Source organism: Stegodyphus dumicola, chromosome 1, assembly GCF_044657685.1.
Source record: "Stegodyphus dumicola isolate Sdum_Otavi_A_Nest chromosome 1, ASM4465768v1".
Taxonomy (NCBI): Eukaryota; Metazoa; Arthropoda; class Arachnida; order Araneae; family Eresidae; genus Stegodyphus; species Stegodyphus dumicola.
In genome coordinates this window covers 85,243,736-85,263,482 of record NC_140768.1, presented here as the reverse complement: position 1 = coordinate 85,263,482, position 19,747 = coordinate 85,243,736, and the positions used below count along the sequence as shown (strand labels likewise).

At 31.7% G+C, this 19,747-nt stretch overlaps 1 protein-coding gene across 1 annotated transcript in view; it reads right to left on the bottom strand.

Annotated features, from left to right (window-relative positions):
* Nucleotides 1-18,497, bottom strand: part of LOC118181608 (6-phosphofructo-2-kinase/fructose-2,6-bisphosphatase-like) — a 144,295-nt gene extending 125,798 nt beyond the window's left edge. Inside the window, exon 1 of the mRNA XM_085817298.1 lies at nucleotides 18,217-18,497. Coding sequence (XP_085673424.1) covers nucleotides 18,217-18,268 — 52 coding nt within the window. The 5' untranslated portion in view covers nucleotides 18,269-18,497. The remainder of the gene's footprint in view (nucleotides 1-18,216) is intronic.
* Between the last annotated feature and the right edge of the window lie 1,250 nt (nucleotides 18,498-19,747).

Genomic DNA, 19,747 nt, shown 5'->3' with positions numbered 1-19,747 from the left:
CTATTTACGTACATAATTGGTGTAAATATTTTTCTTCTATGCATAGTTTTATCTAAAGATAGCATTTGGGCTCAGATGTTTATCACACATTTCTTTCTTCACATATTTCATCTTATTTACCACTTATTAAGTAATATTTCACATGGATATTTTTGAGGAGTAACCAACATGTGTTTGTATTGATTTCAAATTCTTTCAACCAGGTAGTGAAATCCTCACAATTGCTTATATTTGATCTAACGGCAATGCTTAATTATTTTGTACAGAAAATTGCGTGGTAAAATATTTTCAACCATCTTGCTTAAATCTTTAAGCACGCGAAAGGTCCAGAAATATTACTGGATGCCCATTGGTCCAACCTAGTAGCCACTCCCTCGGTGGCTACACAGATGTGCACTTGTGAAATATGCCAACGGCAAGTTGATTAATTTATTTATTAGGATAATTAGTATTTGTATTAAAGGATATTGCTTATTTGATTGTAATTTTGTTATATGTAATACTTTTTTTTATTTATTTATTTTTTATGAAGTTGTTCTGCAGAGTAAAATTCTGCGCAGTTTTTGAATTTAACGTTTCTCTTCAGGCATTTTTCCGGTACATTTAAAAGCCAGACGAGGGCTAGCCGTGTAGCTGCTAGTTATTTCATAAAATTAACTTTGTGTTAATATTTATATTTCCTTTATGCTAAATGGCAACGAGTAATGATTCATGATTACTTTGGTTTTTGAATGTTGTTATTCTAGTAGCGATGGTGTGGCTACAGCGGACGTGGTCAGAGCGGACACATACGATTTCGTGGTCAGAGCGGACACTTCGAAACTCATCGTGGTTACAGCGGACACATTTTTTCCCCATCTTAGAACAGATAAAGGGTGCAGATAAATAAGCAAATAAATACTTTTAAAAATCACAAATATAATTTAAAACAGTATTTTAATTGACAAATTTCTTTCAAGTGGGACTTTTTTTTTTTTTACCGAAGTTTCCTGTTTTCGCACTCGATCATCGAATTACAAGAATAAATACATTTGTAAGGATTATGTTAATTTTATTAACAGTTAAATTTTAAGTTCCTTTCCTGTCAAATTCTTAACTTCAACTTACTACTTCCGGCCAGAACGTAGTTTTGGAATTTGCTGAATATTTAATGAGAAGAAGCGGTATTTAAAACACGAAGTTACTTACTGAGAGAGAGAAACAGAGTTTCTGAACTACGCGCGTCTGCCTTTTTGGCCGCTCTCTCCCTCAAAGCTGTTTACGCTCGGCCGTACTCAGGCCCTTGCTAAGCTTCGTAGTAAAATAGGTTAAGGGGCCAACTCTCATTGAACCTTGATAGCTTTGGCTATACTTAGTTAGTTAATCTTAGTTTTAGTTTAATTCTTAGTCTTTTAAGTTCAAGTCCAAAGTGCGGACTTTATTTGTTCACTCCCAGGCGGAGTTTTGTTAAATCTTATAGAAATAACAAAGGGTTATTTACCCTTCTCTCTTGTTGTTTCCTGTCTTCGAACTCTAGCGATTATTCGCTTATCAGTTCCTAGGTTCCTCACTTCCAACATTAACTTAGAATTTCAAGTGAGGGACCTTACACATTTTTGCCGATCAAATTTAATTATTTATAATATCAAAATAATAAATTGTTATGATATTATAGTGCGAATGCATTTTAAAACATAGCGAAATCTAATAAAAATAAAAACTTTTAGGGAAATATTTAAAAATTAATAGTAAGTAACAGTATAATGAAGGGTGTGAACAAATTTCAGGGATTTTGTGGAAAATAGTATTTTAGAGTCAAATCAATTTTAGAACAGATACAGTTGCCATAAATTAATTAGTTTCATTAATATAAGTAAAAATAAATACTAGAAGTAAAATATACGAAACAGATGCAAGTAAATAAATACTAACTAACCTTATTATAAAAGCATAAATATCATTTACCACTGGATGCAGTCCAACCTAGTTAGGAATTTAAAGATTTTAGACATTTTTCCAAATTGTTTGATGTTTCGAATTCTTTCATCCAATTTTGCATATGCTTTTTCCTTTTTATTTCAGGGTCGCCTAATTCTCTGGCTTTCAAATTAAAAGGACACTTTTTGCGTTTCTTCTTTTAGTATTTTAACTAATAAGTGCGCATTAGGCTAGTTTCTGCCAGTGATTGCATTTAATTTGGAATTCCACCCTTCAACAGAATTATTTGTCCTATGACGCTGTCCATATACATTCCATACTTTAGTGGGCATATTTGGATTGTCCATCTACTGCTCGACAAAATAATCAATGAATGTGGTAAATTTGTGAACGTTAAAAAGCTTTTTCCTATACAATGCTCTAAGCATCATCAATGTGTTCTATTGGCAAGTAAGCTAATGCAAAAATCATTCTACAGACATTTCTTATATCTTCGTTCTCTTTATATTCCTTTACTAGACGCATTTTTTGTATCTTACGCCACCAACATTGATTAAAATAAAAGTTACAATCGGAAATAGTTGAACTGGGAAATTCTAACATACAGCTATTGATTGATGGCTGTGGCTTCAAAATCCTATTTTATAATGCCCGGCACCAACGTTTCACTTCCTGAAACATTGCAATGTAAGTTGCTTATCAGGCAGAAATGCAAAAAGCGCTGGATACACGTTGGTCTCAGTTGCTGTACTCCTATATTTGAACAAATTGTTTCGGTCAACTTTTAAATGTTCCATCTAAGGAAAAGATCTTTCCATTTTCCAAAAGATACCAAGATTCTTCTCCTACAATTACTAATATCTTGTTATCTTAGTCATTTTGAAAGTCTAAAGGAAGAAAGTTATTTCCTCCATAAGATACCAAGATTCTTCTCCTACAATTACTAATATCTTGTTATCTTAGTTATTTTGAAAGTCTAATGGAAGAAAGTTATTTCCTCCATTAAAAAGCATAAGTGTATCATTTGCAAACTGAATGTCGTTAGCATTTTGGGGATTTTGGTAGCTCCCAAAGCCTTTCTCCTCTCCTTACATAAAAGAGCTTGGCACTGGAGTATGTCGATATTTTAGATAAGAAATTATAATATTTTTGATACAATTCTGAAAGTTCTTGAAATATCTGGGGAACGGGAACTGATGTTTCTTCTCAGATTTTTTTTCTGCAAGTCTCTAACCTTTTTTTAACTTTTATCTCAGCAATGTTGGGCACGCAGGAATGTTCAGTTTTCTTCAGTACTTCGTGTTGAAAATTTGGTTTTACATTTCCTTTACAACGATGGGTCTTTTTTTTTTTACACACATCCAACTGATTCTTAATTTTCCCAAAAAATTTTGGATTTCCCAAAAAATCCACCCAAAAAATTTTGGGTGTAAACGCTGTAGTTAATCATCTACAACTAAACATTGTTTTCATTTTTTTTGGGGGGAGGGGAGTAATTTTGTTGAAATGCCTATGGGTTCCATCACAGATTTTTTCGACGCTATAAAACGACATACATACTTCATAAGGATCAAACATCTACTGAGAAAATAAGAAAAACCTTTTCTCTTAAAAGTATCGGCTTATCTCTACAGCAGGTGCAAAGCTCGGAACTACAGAACAGATGACATGTAACTGATTAGGGAAACAACACAATAGGTGCAAGAATGTCCGCTCTGCCCACCCAGCTACCCTCACACGTCCGCTGTAGCCACTGTCCGATCTGACCACGTAACCGTAGTAGCACCTCATTTTGATAGTTGAAAAAAATAAAAGCAATAATGTAATAAAGCAACAATAATAAGCAATGTTTGTAATTTTTGCTGTTCCTAATGATAATTTAGTGTACTTACATTTGTAGCCTTGGGTACTGATGCTCAGTCTTTTACAGTCATACACTTAAAACAAAAAACTTAACCGTTTATTAAAAGGCTGACCGCATTATCCCCTAGCTAACAACTCTGTTACATTATATCTAATTTAAGTGCATAGTACTATGAATACGTTTTTGTTGTTGTTGCAAGTAACATTTAAAAAAAAATTCAGTCTAGATGTGATTGTTAAAACTTAAAAATTAAGGAGACATTGAATTATAATATTAACTCTAAACTAAGTCTTTATTTCAAAGTATAAATACAAAGTGGTTTTGATACTGTTTCAAATACTGTAAATTCAATACTGTACTGACTCTGAAATTTAGAAGTCCCAGGAAAATCACAGATGACCAATTAACAGAAAAGGAGAAAGGATCCTCGCCTCATCAATTCTGAAAATGAATCGGATAATACATCTGAAATTGGTTTCACAGACACTTCGTCAAATAATAAATCGGGGAAAAGCAAACTAAAGCTTTATTGATCAACTTAATCATATACCATGGTATTTAAAGGTGAAAATAGGTAAAACTGTGGCGTAAAATAAAATAAAAAACTGTAGTTTGCAATATGTCCAAAACAAATCCAGGCAGGAGAAAAATTTGCAGCATTTTTATTATTGAGAGAAAGAGCTCCAAAAGATGGCAAAAAAAAATTATTTAGAAAAAACATTTAAATGTGAACTACTTGTATTCACGTCCTCCACGTAGAAAACCGCAAAAAGATCTGACAATTCATTCACTGTGACTTGAACCTATTTCAAACTACTTGTAATCTTGCGTTTCTATTTTCTACAATTAGATTTACTTTGCTATCTAAAACTGGTGCAAAATAGACTATTGCTTTGATCATTAAAGTAAGACCCGCTTAACGCGGGGTATATGTTCCACCAAAGAAGAGCGTACTATGAAATAGCGTTAAACGAGGTTATTTCATCAAGTAAATAATGGGGTTAGGGGAAGATGGGTAGAAAATTGGTCAGGTATTTTACCATTAAATTTATTATGTTTTTATAACAATAAAACAAAATTATATTCCTTACAAATATAGAAACATAATAAACGAATATACATACGAGTATAAAAATAAATACAATTTTAAGTCAATATGTTTACATTTCAAATCATTCAGTCTCTTCTGTATTTCCAATTTTCTGCCTTTTTAACAAGAAGGTATCAAATATAATTTGCGTTTTCCTTTTGCGCTCAGTAAGAAGTTGTTGGTAAGTGAATAAATAAGGCATCCACAAAACCCCGTCTTGCCTTGGACCTCCTGTCAAAATTTGGGTCATTTTCAATAAAATGGTCCATAATTTCTGTTATAGTGGTCAAACTGGCTTTTGGAAAGGCTGTTGAAAGTTTTTTTTGCTCTTCTTCAGAAGAATCCCTACTTTCAATATTTTTGTGTTCTTCTTGGTCCGCTAATTCCTTGAGCTCATCATTAGAAAGACTTGCTGCTGTTTCTTGCACTATTTCTTCGACATCTTCCACATTTACTTCATCTAAACCGGTCTGTTTCGCTAATTACATTTTTCACTAATTTCTTCCACTATTTCATTCATATCGACAGCGTCCAGTGTCACCGTCCTTGCTTAGAACCATTTTTCTATTACCGCATTACCTTTCTTTCTTTACATAGACGTTCTTTGGCCTAAAGTTGCGTGCAATTTCGGGGAATCCCACAACTCAAAAGAGCGTTAAATCGAAACAGCGTTAAGCGGAGTCTTACTGTATTTACATCCTTATCAGTACGTCACATTCAATCCGCAATCAGCGCGTTTATTATCAAGTAAATTATGTACTATCTGCATAGCTCTAAAATACCTACAGTATGAGACAACTTTCCGCAGCAAAATGTTTTGTAGGATTTCTGAGCCTGACTTAATCTTTCAAAGATTAAATTTTCATCAGTTCTTTTTAACTTCCATTTTAAATTATCGTGTGTTGACAGTCGAAGTACTATATATCTTTCGTTCATTATCTTCATTCGATATTTTATACTTTTGTTGTGAGATTCCAATACATTGGCTACTTTCCAAATTTTCAAAACTGAATTTCTGAAAATTCTGAATGTTGCCAAATAGCGATGCACCGAAATCGCGTAATTTTTAATAACATTTTAACTCTCTGCCAATAGAATATTAGCAACTAATTCCTTTCCTGTGATGTATTTCTATAACAATTATTTCTTTAAGAAAAATGAGAGTTCAATATAGAAACATTTCTTATAAGAGGAATAATAAGGTTAAGGTACTAAATTTAAGAGTTGCATGGTGTCCTTGAGACGTGAAAATGCTTTTGATGCTATATTAAAAGCAATCGCGGAAATACAGCAGCCCCAAACTATATGCGAGAAATAAACATGTTACGTAATATCTAATAACTTTGTTCTTATTAAAAATTTTACATATTAAAAAGTCATTAAAATAACGACAGCCGCAATAATAAATAGTATTTACTATTTTTCCAACACTATTTTTTCACTCCAGAAAGGGGCAATAAATTTGCATTATTTCCACAAAAAAAAAAAGGTTTATATCTTTCAAAAACCCTTAACTAAGGAAGTATTTTCAAACATTTTGTTGTCTCTGCGCATTTTAAAACATATTATTAGATTTTTCAGCAGCAAAAAGAATCACAACAAAATCACAGTAGCAAAAAATTCGTAAAATCTCATAAGTTTTTAGTAGCCCAAGTTTGTCGAAAAAAAAAAAAAATCCGCGAAACATCGCAGTCTGCAGCACAGCTTAGTGTTTACAGAATCAGAACATGGATATGTTAGTACCGTGTTGGAAAATCATTTAATCACCGTACATATTTATCACAGTACAAAATCACTATTTTAGAAAAATACTTATCACCTTATCAACTAATTTGAAAATTACTTTAAAGGAAATAATATCGACAAGTTTCCATTGATTAGAGGCTCTTAAGTCAACAGAATTTACTTCTCTAGACGGTAAACTTATTCAGCTGTCCTGAGACGAGCCACTGAAGATAAAATTCGACAGCATAAAACCGACTGATTTCTAGCTTTCATTAAAGATGAATAGTCCATACACTATGTCATGTTTGCGCAAAGCGAAATTTGGACTGTCTCTTTGATAAAAAGTTTCGTGAGTAATATCAATGTGGTATACAGTAAATCCAACTGGCTGCATGCGGCACCGGAAACAATTTTATTCGGCCCTCACATACATTTCCCGTACATTAATTAGCATTATTCCGACAAGAATATGAAGGATAATATTTTTATGGTTTGGGAGCCCAATTTCACATTATTTTCAATACCAAAAACGAACGTGAGTAACTGTCCAGAAAATCTAGAAAAGAGAATGTGAAATATTTTTTTTTATATATTTCAAGATACAAATTTGATTAAATTTTATCGCTACTAGTTCAAAGGATAAATATCCTGAGTTACTAATTTTTGCAATAAGAATAATCGCTTTGTTTGGGAGTGAGTACATTAACATGTGAAGTTTTTCCCCCGAAGTTGAAAATTAATATGCCTACGAAAAGAACCAAACTGCCAATGAGAATCTACAATTATGATGAAGATACTATCTACTTTAAGATAATCGAAATTGTGTAAGATGTGGCTAAAAAGTGCAGTACAAAACAAAGTTTAAAATTATTTACATACGAATTTTTTTTCTGTATGCATCATACAAAAATCCAATAAATAATAGAGTATAGGTTGCCAGTATTTATTTTTGTCATTACTAAGTTTTTCGAACATTTCTTTTTAGTTAAAAAGTTATTTTAGTTAAAAAGTTATTTAGTGATTACTTCAATACAATTATCTGAATAAATGCCAGTCTGAAAATTTTAATATTTAGCTATCAATGCATTTGAAATGCAAATTGTGACCAAAAAAAGTTTCTTGCAGATACCAACTTTTAGATTTCAGGCAGCAAAAATATTGCATTTTTTTCTTAGCGTTAATTTTATATGCATGTTTTGACAAACATGCAGTAAATTTTTTAATTTAGTTAACAAATTTTGTTTTGTTGACAAAAAAAAATGTCCCCCCCCTTTAATTACGGCTCTTCAGCTACTTTAAGATCGTGCATCTGGCCTGCGTGCAATTTCAGTTTGAAACCACTGCAGTAAATGATGCAAGTATATCCAGTTTGATTGCAAGATTTCAAAAGATGCCAAGGAAAATGGTTTACACTTCCCACTAATGGCGATTTATTAGTTCAGCGATACGTTTGTTCCAAAGCTGTACTGTGATACATTTTGTATGTATGGCCTTACGGGGAATACGGCAGGATTTTACGCAAGTCGCAATCGCACGTACACGCATTTCAAGGAAGTCGTTGAAAGCGAATCAAGACATTAAATTTTAAATATCTGAACAATCTGCTCTGCGTCTTAAGATGAGAGGCTCTCCTCTTCATAAATCTGCTAATGTGAACACAGTGGAAAATTTGACAGACTAAGGGCGCCAAGAAAGGAAAATGTTAGTGAATCACTGCTCGAAGTTATACCCATTTTAAACTTTTCATCGGTCACATTGTCAACTGATTTTAATAGATTTAAACTGAAAACAAAAGAACTCGTAGTGGTCTTTACACTAACACAAAAAGCTTTCATTCAAATGCAAGTAATGCAATAATCTGAAAAACTGAATCACCGACAGTTCCAAGTGTACGTATTCCTATAGAAAAAAATAATAAATAGAGTGGAGAGCAGTGGAAAATCTGAATCGAGACATCAAAATTATTGAAATAGAAATTGTCTCGATGGTTTTCGGGTAAAAATAATAGTTCAGATTTTTACACATAATGTTTTAAAAATAGCATCCCATAATTAATGAATCCCATAGTTCTCCTAATCGCTCCGTATGATTCAAGGCAAGGTTTGCTCTTCAAGACTAAGGTCAAACAGCATAGTGACGTCCATGCCCTGCTCCAAAGCAAGATTTCTCTCACTTCTACGATTCAAGAGACGTCACTGAATAGACATTACAATATTGAGCGTCGGAAAGAGAAAGGTTTATCTTGAAAGAGTGTGTCTGCTTGTCTGTCTACTGACCCTGATTCAAGGTAAAATATAATTAACACGAGTTATCGCGTCCTTTTAAGTCCTTTTGTTATCGCGATAGTTATCACGTTTTAAAAATAGCCCAGACAATTATTCGGTAATCTTCCATTTATATTTTGACGATTAACTCGTGGTGCACATACATATGTAATTTTTTTAAAAAAATAATTATTGGTAATTAAAAATGTTTTTCTGACGGAATATCAGTTCCAAATTATACTTAAAAAGTAAAACTGTCTTACTGTCAGGCAAAATCAACGGTCCAGATAGCGGCATGCAACCGCATATTTGGTCAATTCTGGACTAGTCAACTCTTGATAGCGAAAGACTCCTGACAGCATATTCATACTGATAACAAATGTCTTTCCCATTGTTAACAAATGTTATTTACGCTGATAACAAGCTAATGCAAAGCTAATTGTTGGGTACACACACCTGTGATTTTTGCGGAATATCTTCAAATTTTGCTTTCTATCTGAAATTGAGAGTTTCGTGCATATTAACAAAAATGTTAAAAATCTACCCTTAATCAAAAAAGTTGTGCAGCACAACATGCAGCCGATATTGTATAAGTACTCAGTTTATTTTTATACAGAATTTCCTACACAGAAATGGGTACTTTTCCGTTTTGCCGGCACAAACGATAAAGTTGCCAATAATGGTACAACCGATGCCAAACGGAATATTCTCGCTGGTAACCTTTTACGCCTCATTTTCAAAACAAGTCGCAGCTTTTTCTTATCAGATTGATTGTTTTTTTCAATACTGGCATATAATTGCATAGAATTTTTATCAGATAGTTCAGCTTTATGTCTAAGGCCATTTTCGGTAATTAAGTCAATTAGAATGCAATCACAGTGCTTACCTGAAGCCGAAAATATAGAAAAGGTAAAGTCAAGGGTTAAATTCAATTCTAATGAGAATGCATTAGCGAAGTAAAGCACTGCAGTTTTACATAATTTCTGAGTAAGCTATTCGTACGAATTGAAATAGTTCTTGCATATAAACTTGTGTTCCAAATTAAGATTTAACTTGAAATTAATGTAGATAATTACTGAGAGCATTAGAATTTTGTAGAGTAGTTTACGTGAGATGAGATCGCTTGGGGTCACGTGATATGAACCGGCGAATCAGGATGGTGAACCATGAAAGCATAGTAAATTCTTAAATTAATGGTTTTTTTACAAATTTATTGTCTTTATTTATTGGCTTTTTATAAAATTTTAAGCGATATTAAAATGTTTATGCCTTCAAAAAAAGAATTCTTAAAACTAACATTTTTTTAATATTTTTTATGTGTATACTGTATGTTGTCGCCAATAAAGTCTGCTTGGCGAGATTTGCGCCGGCGAAACGGAAAAGTACCCAGAAATGAAATCCCCACATTTTTTTCTGCATCCATTCCTAAATATAAAAATTGCTATTTACATACTTTCGCAACAACCTTAGTAGAAGTCGCCAAATTTTCAGAATGTGAGCCTCTGACAAGCATGCGAATAAAACCACGTGCATAACAATTCTTCAATCAAGGCAACGTCGCCATTTTCGTATGGGTTATTTTTGTTGCAGTTCAAGTTCCAACAGATTTTTTAAAGACGAATCGTGATACTTTTTGCCTTAAACACAATTTTAAAATACGTGTTTGTGGAATTTGGCAGCAAAAGAAAGAACTGCGGTGAAATGTCTGCAGGAATACAGTACTCTGCCGCAAAATGGCTAACGAGAACAATAATGAGATAGCCGCAGTGCTGACGTTGCGCCCGATGTCGTGTTTGTGCTATTTTCTGCTACGTTGTATGTGAAAACAGATCACTGTGTATACGGTACGAAAAAAACGGGGGGGGGGGAATTGCAGATCTCAAAAAATGTAAGCATTTTCTTACATATTTAATAATTAAAATTTTTATTTTTAATTTCTGAAGTGTATTTTCGTTTGTATTGTTGATGTTTGCCGACTTACAATAAATATCGACAGTTTGTGAATCGTTTTTAAAAATGTCGAGAAAATAGCCAAACTGCGCCAAGGTGGTCGCATTAATAAGTACCAAATCTATTTTTAACCCTGGAAGCTCATCTTTCTTGTATTAAACTTCTGTTGTATTTCTACACTTGAAATACATGAATTTCTTTGTTAGATAAAAGTTTAATGTAAATTTTTTTCACCAAAAAGCATTACACATAAATATGAGAAATGCACTGATGTCTAATTTAGACTAATCTTAAGAAAGATTCTTAAAAGAAATATTTATTACTGATGGATTTTATGAAAAAAACTCTTGTGTTTCAAAGGAATACAAAAAGTCTACCCTCCCCCAAGAAGTGAAAATATTTAAAAAATATTTGCATATCTTCATGCAATACATTCAAATTAGGTGAAGCTTTTAGAAAATAGTTTAAAGTAACATCAGCTGAAGACTGAATTTGCCCAATTTTAAAATTCAACTCTCTTTTCCAGTATTATGACACCAATTAAGCACATTTTTATTTTTTTTTATCACAATTAAGCACCAACTGATAATTTTAAATTTTCTAAATTTTATTACTGATATGACCATTTGACAACACAAAGCATTTTCATCTAATTTAAATACCTTTCATGTTATTTCTGACAGTACATATATAAAGACAAAGTAAGAAAATTATAACTAATATTTCACAAAGACCAATATATATATACAGAACCTAGAAAATTTTTTATACAGATACTCATTTCAATTGCATCTATAAAAAATTTTCTACATTCTTTATATATATATATATTGGTCTTCGTGAAATATTAGTTCTAGTTTTCTTACTTTGTCAATTGTATTGATTTTATAGTGCATAACGAGACAATTTTCATCAAAAGGCTTCTCAATTTTAGTTGTACAGCAATAAATACTTTGCTAACTTCAACTAGCAATATCACTTCAAAATTTTTAACTGCATTAGAGTTTAGTGAAATATCTATCATTATATCTAACCTGACTTCGAAAAGCATATCAGTATGTATCGAAAATACGATATTAAAATATGCATGAAAAGTTAACATTTAAATAGGTTTGAACAAAAATAAAAGCTAATTTACTATTGTAAGTAAAATTAGTTTCAAATATCCAATTATGCTAAAGAAAGCAAAAAAAAAAAAAAAAAAAAAAAAAAATCACATATTTTAAGAGATTCTATATTGCACATAAAAGGAAGGCTGATCTTTAGAATATGGTAACTGGTAGTTTGGCGACATTTTGGAGGCGATAAAGGTTACTACCTGGGACTTTTATAATAATAATGTGTCAGTTCTGATTACGCATTATTTTGTGTGAGGGAAATGAGAGATCATGGGATATGTCATGTGATATTAATGGACGAATTACGGTTCTTTAATCGGAAAAGGGGGAAATCGGGAAAAAATCTGGAAATTTTGTATTTGGCTTTATTCTGTGTTGTGTGAAACAGTGTTCGTTAATTTTTGGATCCCATGGCTTTAACTAAAGTGAATTCGAAATGGGTATTTAGTGGGATTGAAAGGGGTAGTAATAAGTGTTTCTTTAAGGTTGTGCGAGATAAAAGTAAAGATGTTTTATTAAGTTATTTATTTTACCTGGTACCTTGGTGTGAACTATAAGTATGATTTTAAAGATCCTGAAACAGAAATAAGAAAAGTTTATCGGACACGTAATCAAGATTCTGAAGAAGAATAGGTAAGTTAGTATTTTTAATTATTTGAGGATATTATTTTTATGCATAGTTCTAAATGTAAGGTGGAAGTAAAGTAATTTGCGTAAACGTGCATGGAAATAATTTAAATATTTGACACTAAGCATTTGTAACCATTTGTAATGTTTGCGGTATGAATTAGTTAGTGACGTTTGTAATATAATAGATAATGTAGAGGTAAAAGTTTTTGGATATTTTATTTATTTTATACGGGGAAATGTTCATATTTGGAAAGGGTATATACTTTTTCGCGATCAGGTAATTTCATATATGTTCTTTTTACCGGGTTTAAAGATTCAGAAAATTGTTATGCATTTTCGTGAAATTTTTCTAATTTATGAGAAAAAAGCAGTGTACATGGATATAGTGAAGAGTGTGTGCAATACCATTTTTGTGCAATTCTGGGATGTTTTTTTAAGTAAAAATAAGTCGACGTGTACATGGTTTAGTGATATTTTAATTAAATGATAGTTATTTTGTGAATTTTATGTTTGTAGGAATTTGGTATACGTTTAAGTTGAAGTAAACGTGCATGGAAATAATTTAAATATTTGACACTAAGTATTTGTAATGCTTGCGGTATGAATTCGTTGGTGACGTGTATAATATAATAGATGATTTAGAGGTAAAAGTTTTTGGATATTTTATTTATTTTATATTTGGAAAGGGTATAAACTTTTTCGCGATCATGTAATTTCATATATGTTCTTTTTACCGGGTTTAAAGATTCAGAAAATTGTCATGTATTTTTATGAAATTTTTCTAATTTATGAGAAAAAAGCAGTGTATATGGATATAGTGAAGAGTGTGCTCAGTGCCATTTTTGTGCAATTCTGCGATATTTTTTTAAGTAAAAATAAGTCGGTGTGTACATGGTTTATGTGTAATTTTGAAAAACGCGTAAGGAGTATGGTATTGTGCACTTTTTCCCAATTTTGCAGTGAATATTTGTCATGATTAAGCAGTTTTGTTAGATAAAATTTCTAACACATAAGTGCAATTCGGCTAGTAGATTGTTGGAAGAAGTGTTCAGTAGATAAAAAGAAAAGAAACACGTCTTTACTTCGTGAAGACAAAATGGCGGCGGGAAAAAAAAAAATAGAGGGTTGCTGTAGGAGAGTTGGTCGCCAATTTTCGCCAAAAAAACGCCAAGTTACCATAATGTAAAGATCAACCAAAAGGAATACAGGAAAATATTCAATTGGAAAAACAGATAATCCAGTACAATAGAACTCTCTAGGGCCATCTGCCAAAGAAGGAATGTTTATTTTTAAACAGATGGAAATAAATTTATTTCCATTATACATGAGAAAAATCAGTTAAAAAGTTACTTTTCATTCCCTGGAGAAAAATCAAACCCAAAATACAGCTACAAGAGTTCAGTTTTTGTATTAAGCCACAGGGTTACTTTTAATTAAAAAGACAAAACCACCAGAACCAGTTTTTTACTTTAACAGCTTGAACTCCAATGACTTTTCCAGAACTTTCTCTTTTTTTTTCGGGGAGGGGGGGAAGGGGGTCATATATAGTTGTACCTGCAATATTTTTTATTATTTACTACCACTGCAAAATATCTTAATATCCCAGTAGTTTGCTTACTTACTTTCTGAAAATGAATGTTAAGTAACATTTTTATATCCATAAAATTATCTTTAAATTGTTTTCCTACAACATATTAAAAGTAACATTAAGTTGAAAATACACTGTAAATGAAAATAAAGATATATTTCCCCGAAACTTATATAATCAAGATAGTTTATAAAATGAAATCTTTAAAATTTTCATTTTCGATTCAATTTTAATATACCTAGTTATCTACTTCTAAATTTTTTACAGCAATTTAAATTTCCAGCTATTAACAAATGTTCTTAAGAAAACAGCAATTTGTACTTTTAAGACAAACCATACTAGAACAACTTATTTAAGGACTGGATAGTGTTAGATTATTTAGATTCAAAGCAAGGATGTCAAAGCAAAGCAAAGCAAGGATGCAAGTCAAAGCAAGGATGGGCTACCCGCAGAAGGAAGAAAGACTTTTTAGAAAACATGGAGGACACTAAAAACTACCATGTATTTAGTCCCAGAATTTTCCAGTTGAACTACCAGTGTTCAATATTTCTACTATTCAGCTGCTGGTAGGTATCTGCTAAGGAAAAAGATAATTTGATGAATTTTTTAAAGAAAACTTGCCTGTACTATATCACATATGGAGAAGGGAACATAAAACCCCCCATGCTGATAGCCTACTCAGTGAAGAAGAACATAAACCACAATAAAATATCAGTGTTTAACAGCAGGTGAGCTATAAAAGTACAAATTCTTTTTTAAAAATTTACAGAAAGGATAAAAAATCTGTTTGAATGAGCCTATATTCAGAATATAATGAAACATACAGAAGTATACCATTGTTGCTTCAGTTTCATGAATAGTTTGATGTATATTTTTATCACAAGTATGAACTTGTCACTTTCTTTTCTGTATTTTATTCTGCAAATATTCAAAAATGAATATAATAAATATGTATAAGAAAATTTTTGATATAGAAATAGTATATGGGTTTGATCATTACTCATTAGGCCACTGTTAACCATATTAAAGACACAAAATATCACAGTTATATAGTTGTACCTGCAATATTTTTTATTATTTACTACCACTGCAAAATATCTTAATATCCCAGTAGTTTGCTTACTTACTTTCTGAAAATGAATGTTAAGTAACATTTTTATATCCATAAAATTATCTTTAAATTGTTTTCCTACAACATATTAAAAGTAACATTAAGTTGAAAATACACTGTAAATGAAAATAAAGATATATTTCCCCAAAACTTATATAATCAAGATAGTTTATAAAATGAAATCTTTAAAATTTTCATTTTCGATTCAATTTTAATATACCTAGTTATCTACTTCTAAATTTTTTACAGCAATTTAAATTTCCAGCTATTAACAAATGTTCTTAAGAAAACAGCAATTTGTACTTTTAAGACAAACCATACTAGAACAACTTATTTAAGGACTGGATAGTGTTAGATTATTTAGATTCAAAGCAAGGATGTCAAAGCAAAGCAAAGCAAGGATGCAAGTCAAAGCAAGGATGGGCTACCCGCAGAAGGAAGAAAGACTTTTTAGAAAACATGGAAGACACTAAAAACTACCATGTATTTAGTCCCAGAATTTTCCAGTTGAACTACCAGTGTTCAATATTTCTACTATTCAGCTGCTGGTAGGTATCTGCTAAGGAAAAAGATAATTTGATGAATTTTTTAAAGAAAACTTGCCTGTACTATATCACATATGGAGAAGGGAACATAAAACCCCCCATGCTGATAGCCTACTCAGTGAAGAAGAACATAAACCACAATAAAATATCAGTGTTTAACAGCAGGTGAGCTATAAAAGTACAAATTCTTTTTTAAAAATTTACAGAAAGGATAAAAAATCTGTTTGAATGAGCCTATATTCAGAATATAATGAAACATACAGAAGTATACCATTGTTGCTTCAGTTTCATGAATAGTTTGATGTATATTTTTATCACAAGTATGAACTTGTCACTTTCTTTTCTGTATATTATTCTGCAAATATTCAAAAATGAATATAATAAATATGTATAAGAAAATTTTTGATATAGAAATAGTATATGGGTTTGATCATTACTCATTAGGCCACTGTTAACCATATTAAAGACACAAAATATCACAGTTCATATTGTTTTCCCTTACATAATAAATAATGTTAAAGTTCTCCTTGTAGGTATCTGGAAATTAATCTACTGTATTTTGATGTAAATAAATCAATCCTTTGCATGACTGCTCCTAAAAAACTGCATTTAAATAAATCAACCTACTGTATTTCGATGTAAATAAATCAATCCTTTGCATGACTGCTCCTAAAAAACTGCATTTAAACATTATTTATTAGTTAAATTTGTATAATTACTTATTTTAGTTTCTGTTTTCATAAACTTCCATTAAGGTAATTTCCATAAAGTATTGAAATATTTTTAAATTATATGCTTAATAACACCAAGTGTCAAATTTCACAGTAGGGTAAAGGCAGTCTTGTCACTCAAGATGTTACACATTATACATACTGCCACTTCAGATAAAAGATTAAATTATTTCTCGATGTGCAACCTTCCTTACATAAACAGCAATCTGTACGTTTTAATTTATCATTTTTATGCAACCTTCCTTATGTAAAAACTGTCTTTGTAATACGTTATACTCTTACACTAAAAAAACATACCACTCCCATGTATAGCTACATCGCTTATGATTAAGATTACTTATACAACAGAAAGAAGCTTAGTAAAATGAAAAATTTTAAAATATGCATTTTCAAATATCAATCATTCACTCTTAAATAGTTCATTTTACTTTGTTATTCCTAATTGGAAGTGCAATATCTGATGTTTCCAGAAAAAAAAATTGAGCATTGTATAAAATTAGAATTGTTATAATTCTGATACAGAACATAATAAACATTCCATGTTAAAAATTAAATATAAACCAAAACAAAGACAGCAGACTATGAGTAACCAATGATTTAACTAACAGTCCCAGAGAAATTCAAATAAAGAACAGAGCCCATTACAGTAGAAAATTAATAATAGTACAATGACTAGAGAAATCAAGCTTAGAAATGCTTGTTGGTTTCAGAAACTTCCAATATTATGCAGAACAAAATGCCCTTAAAAACCTCCCAATATATTCAATATTTAATAGAGGCGTTACATAAACATAAATTAAGCTAGCAATTTTAAAAGTAGACGTCTTGATTTAAATCAATTCTTATTTAATGATAATTATTCAAATGTTATTTGGCAGAATTAAAGCATTCCCCACTCACTTAACTGAAATTAAATTAATTTGAAGTTTGATTATTTTATAAAATTTTACCTCTTTGCCTGCATACTGATGCTTGACATAACTTATCTGCCTGCATCGAAATAATCCAAAAGTGACCCATAAAAGCCTTTACTGTATCATTCACAAAAATATACACATATAATTTTCACTCGATAACAGTATACACAAAATCAACAACACTCCACAAATGATATATCAAACTAATACTGAAAATTCCGAAAGAATAAAATTCTGTGAAACAATTCTCTAACACCCCAATGTAGTTATCACAAATAAAATATCCTCAATAAATAAATTTTCCTACTCATTAAAAAAATTTATAAGCACAAATGCAATTTTTATATCTTTAAAATTATGACTTCATAGATATTATAACCAGAGTCAGTTTCATTTGAAATTTCCTTCACAACTTTTGGGGAAAATTATAAAACAGATTCTGGTGCTTAAAACAGCGAATGCTGCAGTTTGCTGTCATTAAGAATAGTCTCATTCCATGATCTTCTGGGGGGAAAATCACGTATAAACTTACCTCTAGAGCAGAGACATACAAATTAAGAGCATTGGGATACATAAGTAGGAATAAATTAAGGTTAACTAACATTAATGTCTACATGTCACACGTGTATGTAAAGGCCACCTAACATTTGTCAAAACATACAGCTTACAACCGTAAGAAACAATGAACGAAAAAAATATATCAGGAATAAGATAATTAAAAATTTTTCTTTATATTAAACTACAAATCAGCCAAACATTACCATACCTCGAATAGGAAAAGGTTTAGTTCCATTGCTGTACTTTTTTCGTGCAGCCATCACACTAGAATATATTTTAGTTGTGAACTTCTCGCCGGTGTTGCCTACTCGGCTCACTATATATCAGTGAATGAAAGGATCGGCAACACTCTTCTTTAGAAGCGATAAGATAAAAATCCGCGGGGGAAAAATTTTGAAATATGTCGTAATAAATCTAGAACACTGCGTCACGAGAGAATTAATTTAAAGTTAAATGTATTTAGCGATTAGGAACAGCGGAAATTATACCATCCAAGGTTGTAGACACAAACGTACGCTTTACCTTGAAATTCTTGGCAATAACACAAGTCGTCGACTGATGCGTTGTACTTGGCGTGGAGTTCACGTGTTTAGCTCAGAAAAAGAATCGATGACCTTGTTATAAAGTTCACAATAAAATATAAACAAAATATTAAGTGATATCGTTTGTCTTGCAAATGTCTTGTCTAAGAAACATGAAAAGAAAAAAATCTTCCGAAATTTTCGACATAGTAAAGCAGTTTAAAACTGGTTCTCTCTCTAATCGTTCTCTAATAATTTCACAATCCGTGTTTTTTACAAAGTTTGGCCAAAAAAAAAAAAAAAAATATTGTTTTATTAAGCTGGTAATCGGCTTTCCATACCTTTCTCTTTCAAGTTCAATATCAATGCAATTTTTAAGGCTATTAAAACTAAACAAATTTTACGAAATTCTTAAAAGCGCTGGGAAATTTTTATCAAGAATGACGCATTCACCCTCAGGACTTCAGTAAAGAAATATGCCTACATTTAATCCTGAATTAAGTTTCGTATTAATGCTTCATGTCACTTGCTACTAAAACCTTACTTTAATTCCTTAGACGCAGAAATATGCACAGATCTTCTGTTGAATAATAACCGTTGTACATTACTACTACTATTGCTAATAATAATAATAATAATAACAGCGTGTTTCATGGATTCTAAGATGTAATTTATCTCTCATACAAACGTGTCTAAGCGTAAATTGCTTCTTAGAATAGATGGCATTCTTGGAATCAAAAGTTTTTTCACCATATTTAAGAGCTTTGTATTTGGTAGCCAACAATTCATTCTTACGTACGAGGGCCATCCAGGAAGTAGATTACGTTTCCGTCTGTGTCCGCTAGGGGCGGGGCTAGCGCGGCCATCTTGGGGTCAGAGCGTTGCGCAGCTCAGTCTGCATCTAGCCGTGCTAGTGAGAGGTTCGTGCTGTGCTCCGTTCAGACACTGTGACGGTTTGAAATGTCTGCGTTAATTGAAAATCCCGCGAGCTGCGAGGTGCGCTCAGTAATAAGGTTTCTGACTGCAAAAAACTGTAAACCGATAGAAATCTATCGGCAGCTTCGTGAAGTGTATGGGGACAACATTATCACTGAAGGTGGAGTGCGTCAGTGGGTCATAAGATTTCAAAATGGCCGAACCAATGTTCACGACGAAGATCGAAGTGGGAGACCCAGCATAGTGACCGCCGAACTTCTCGAAAAAGTCGATGCTAAAGTC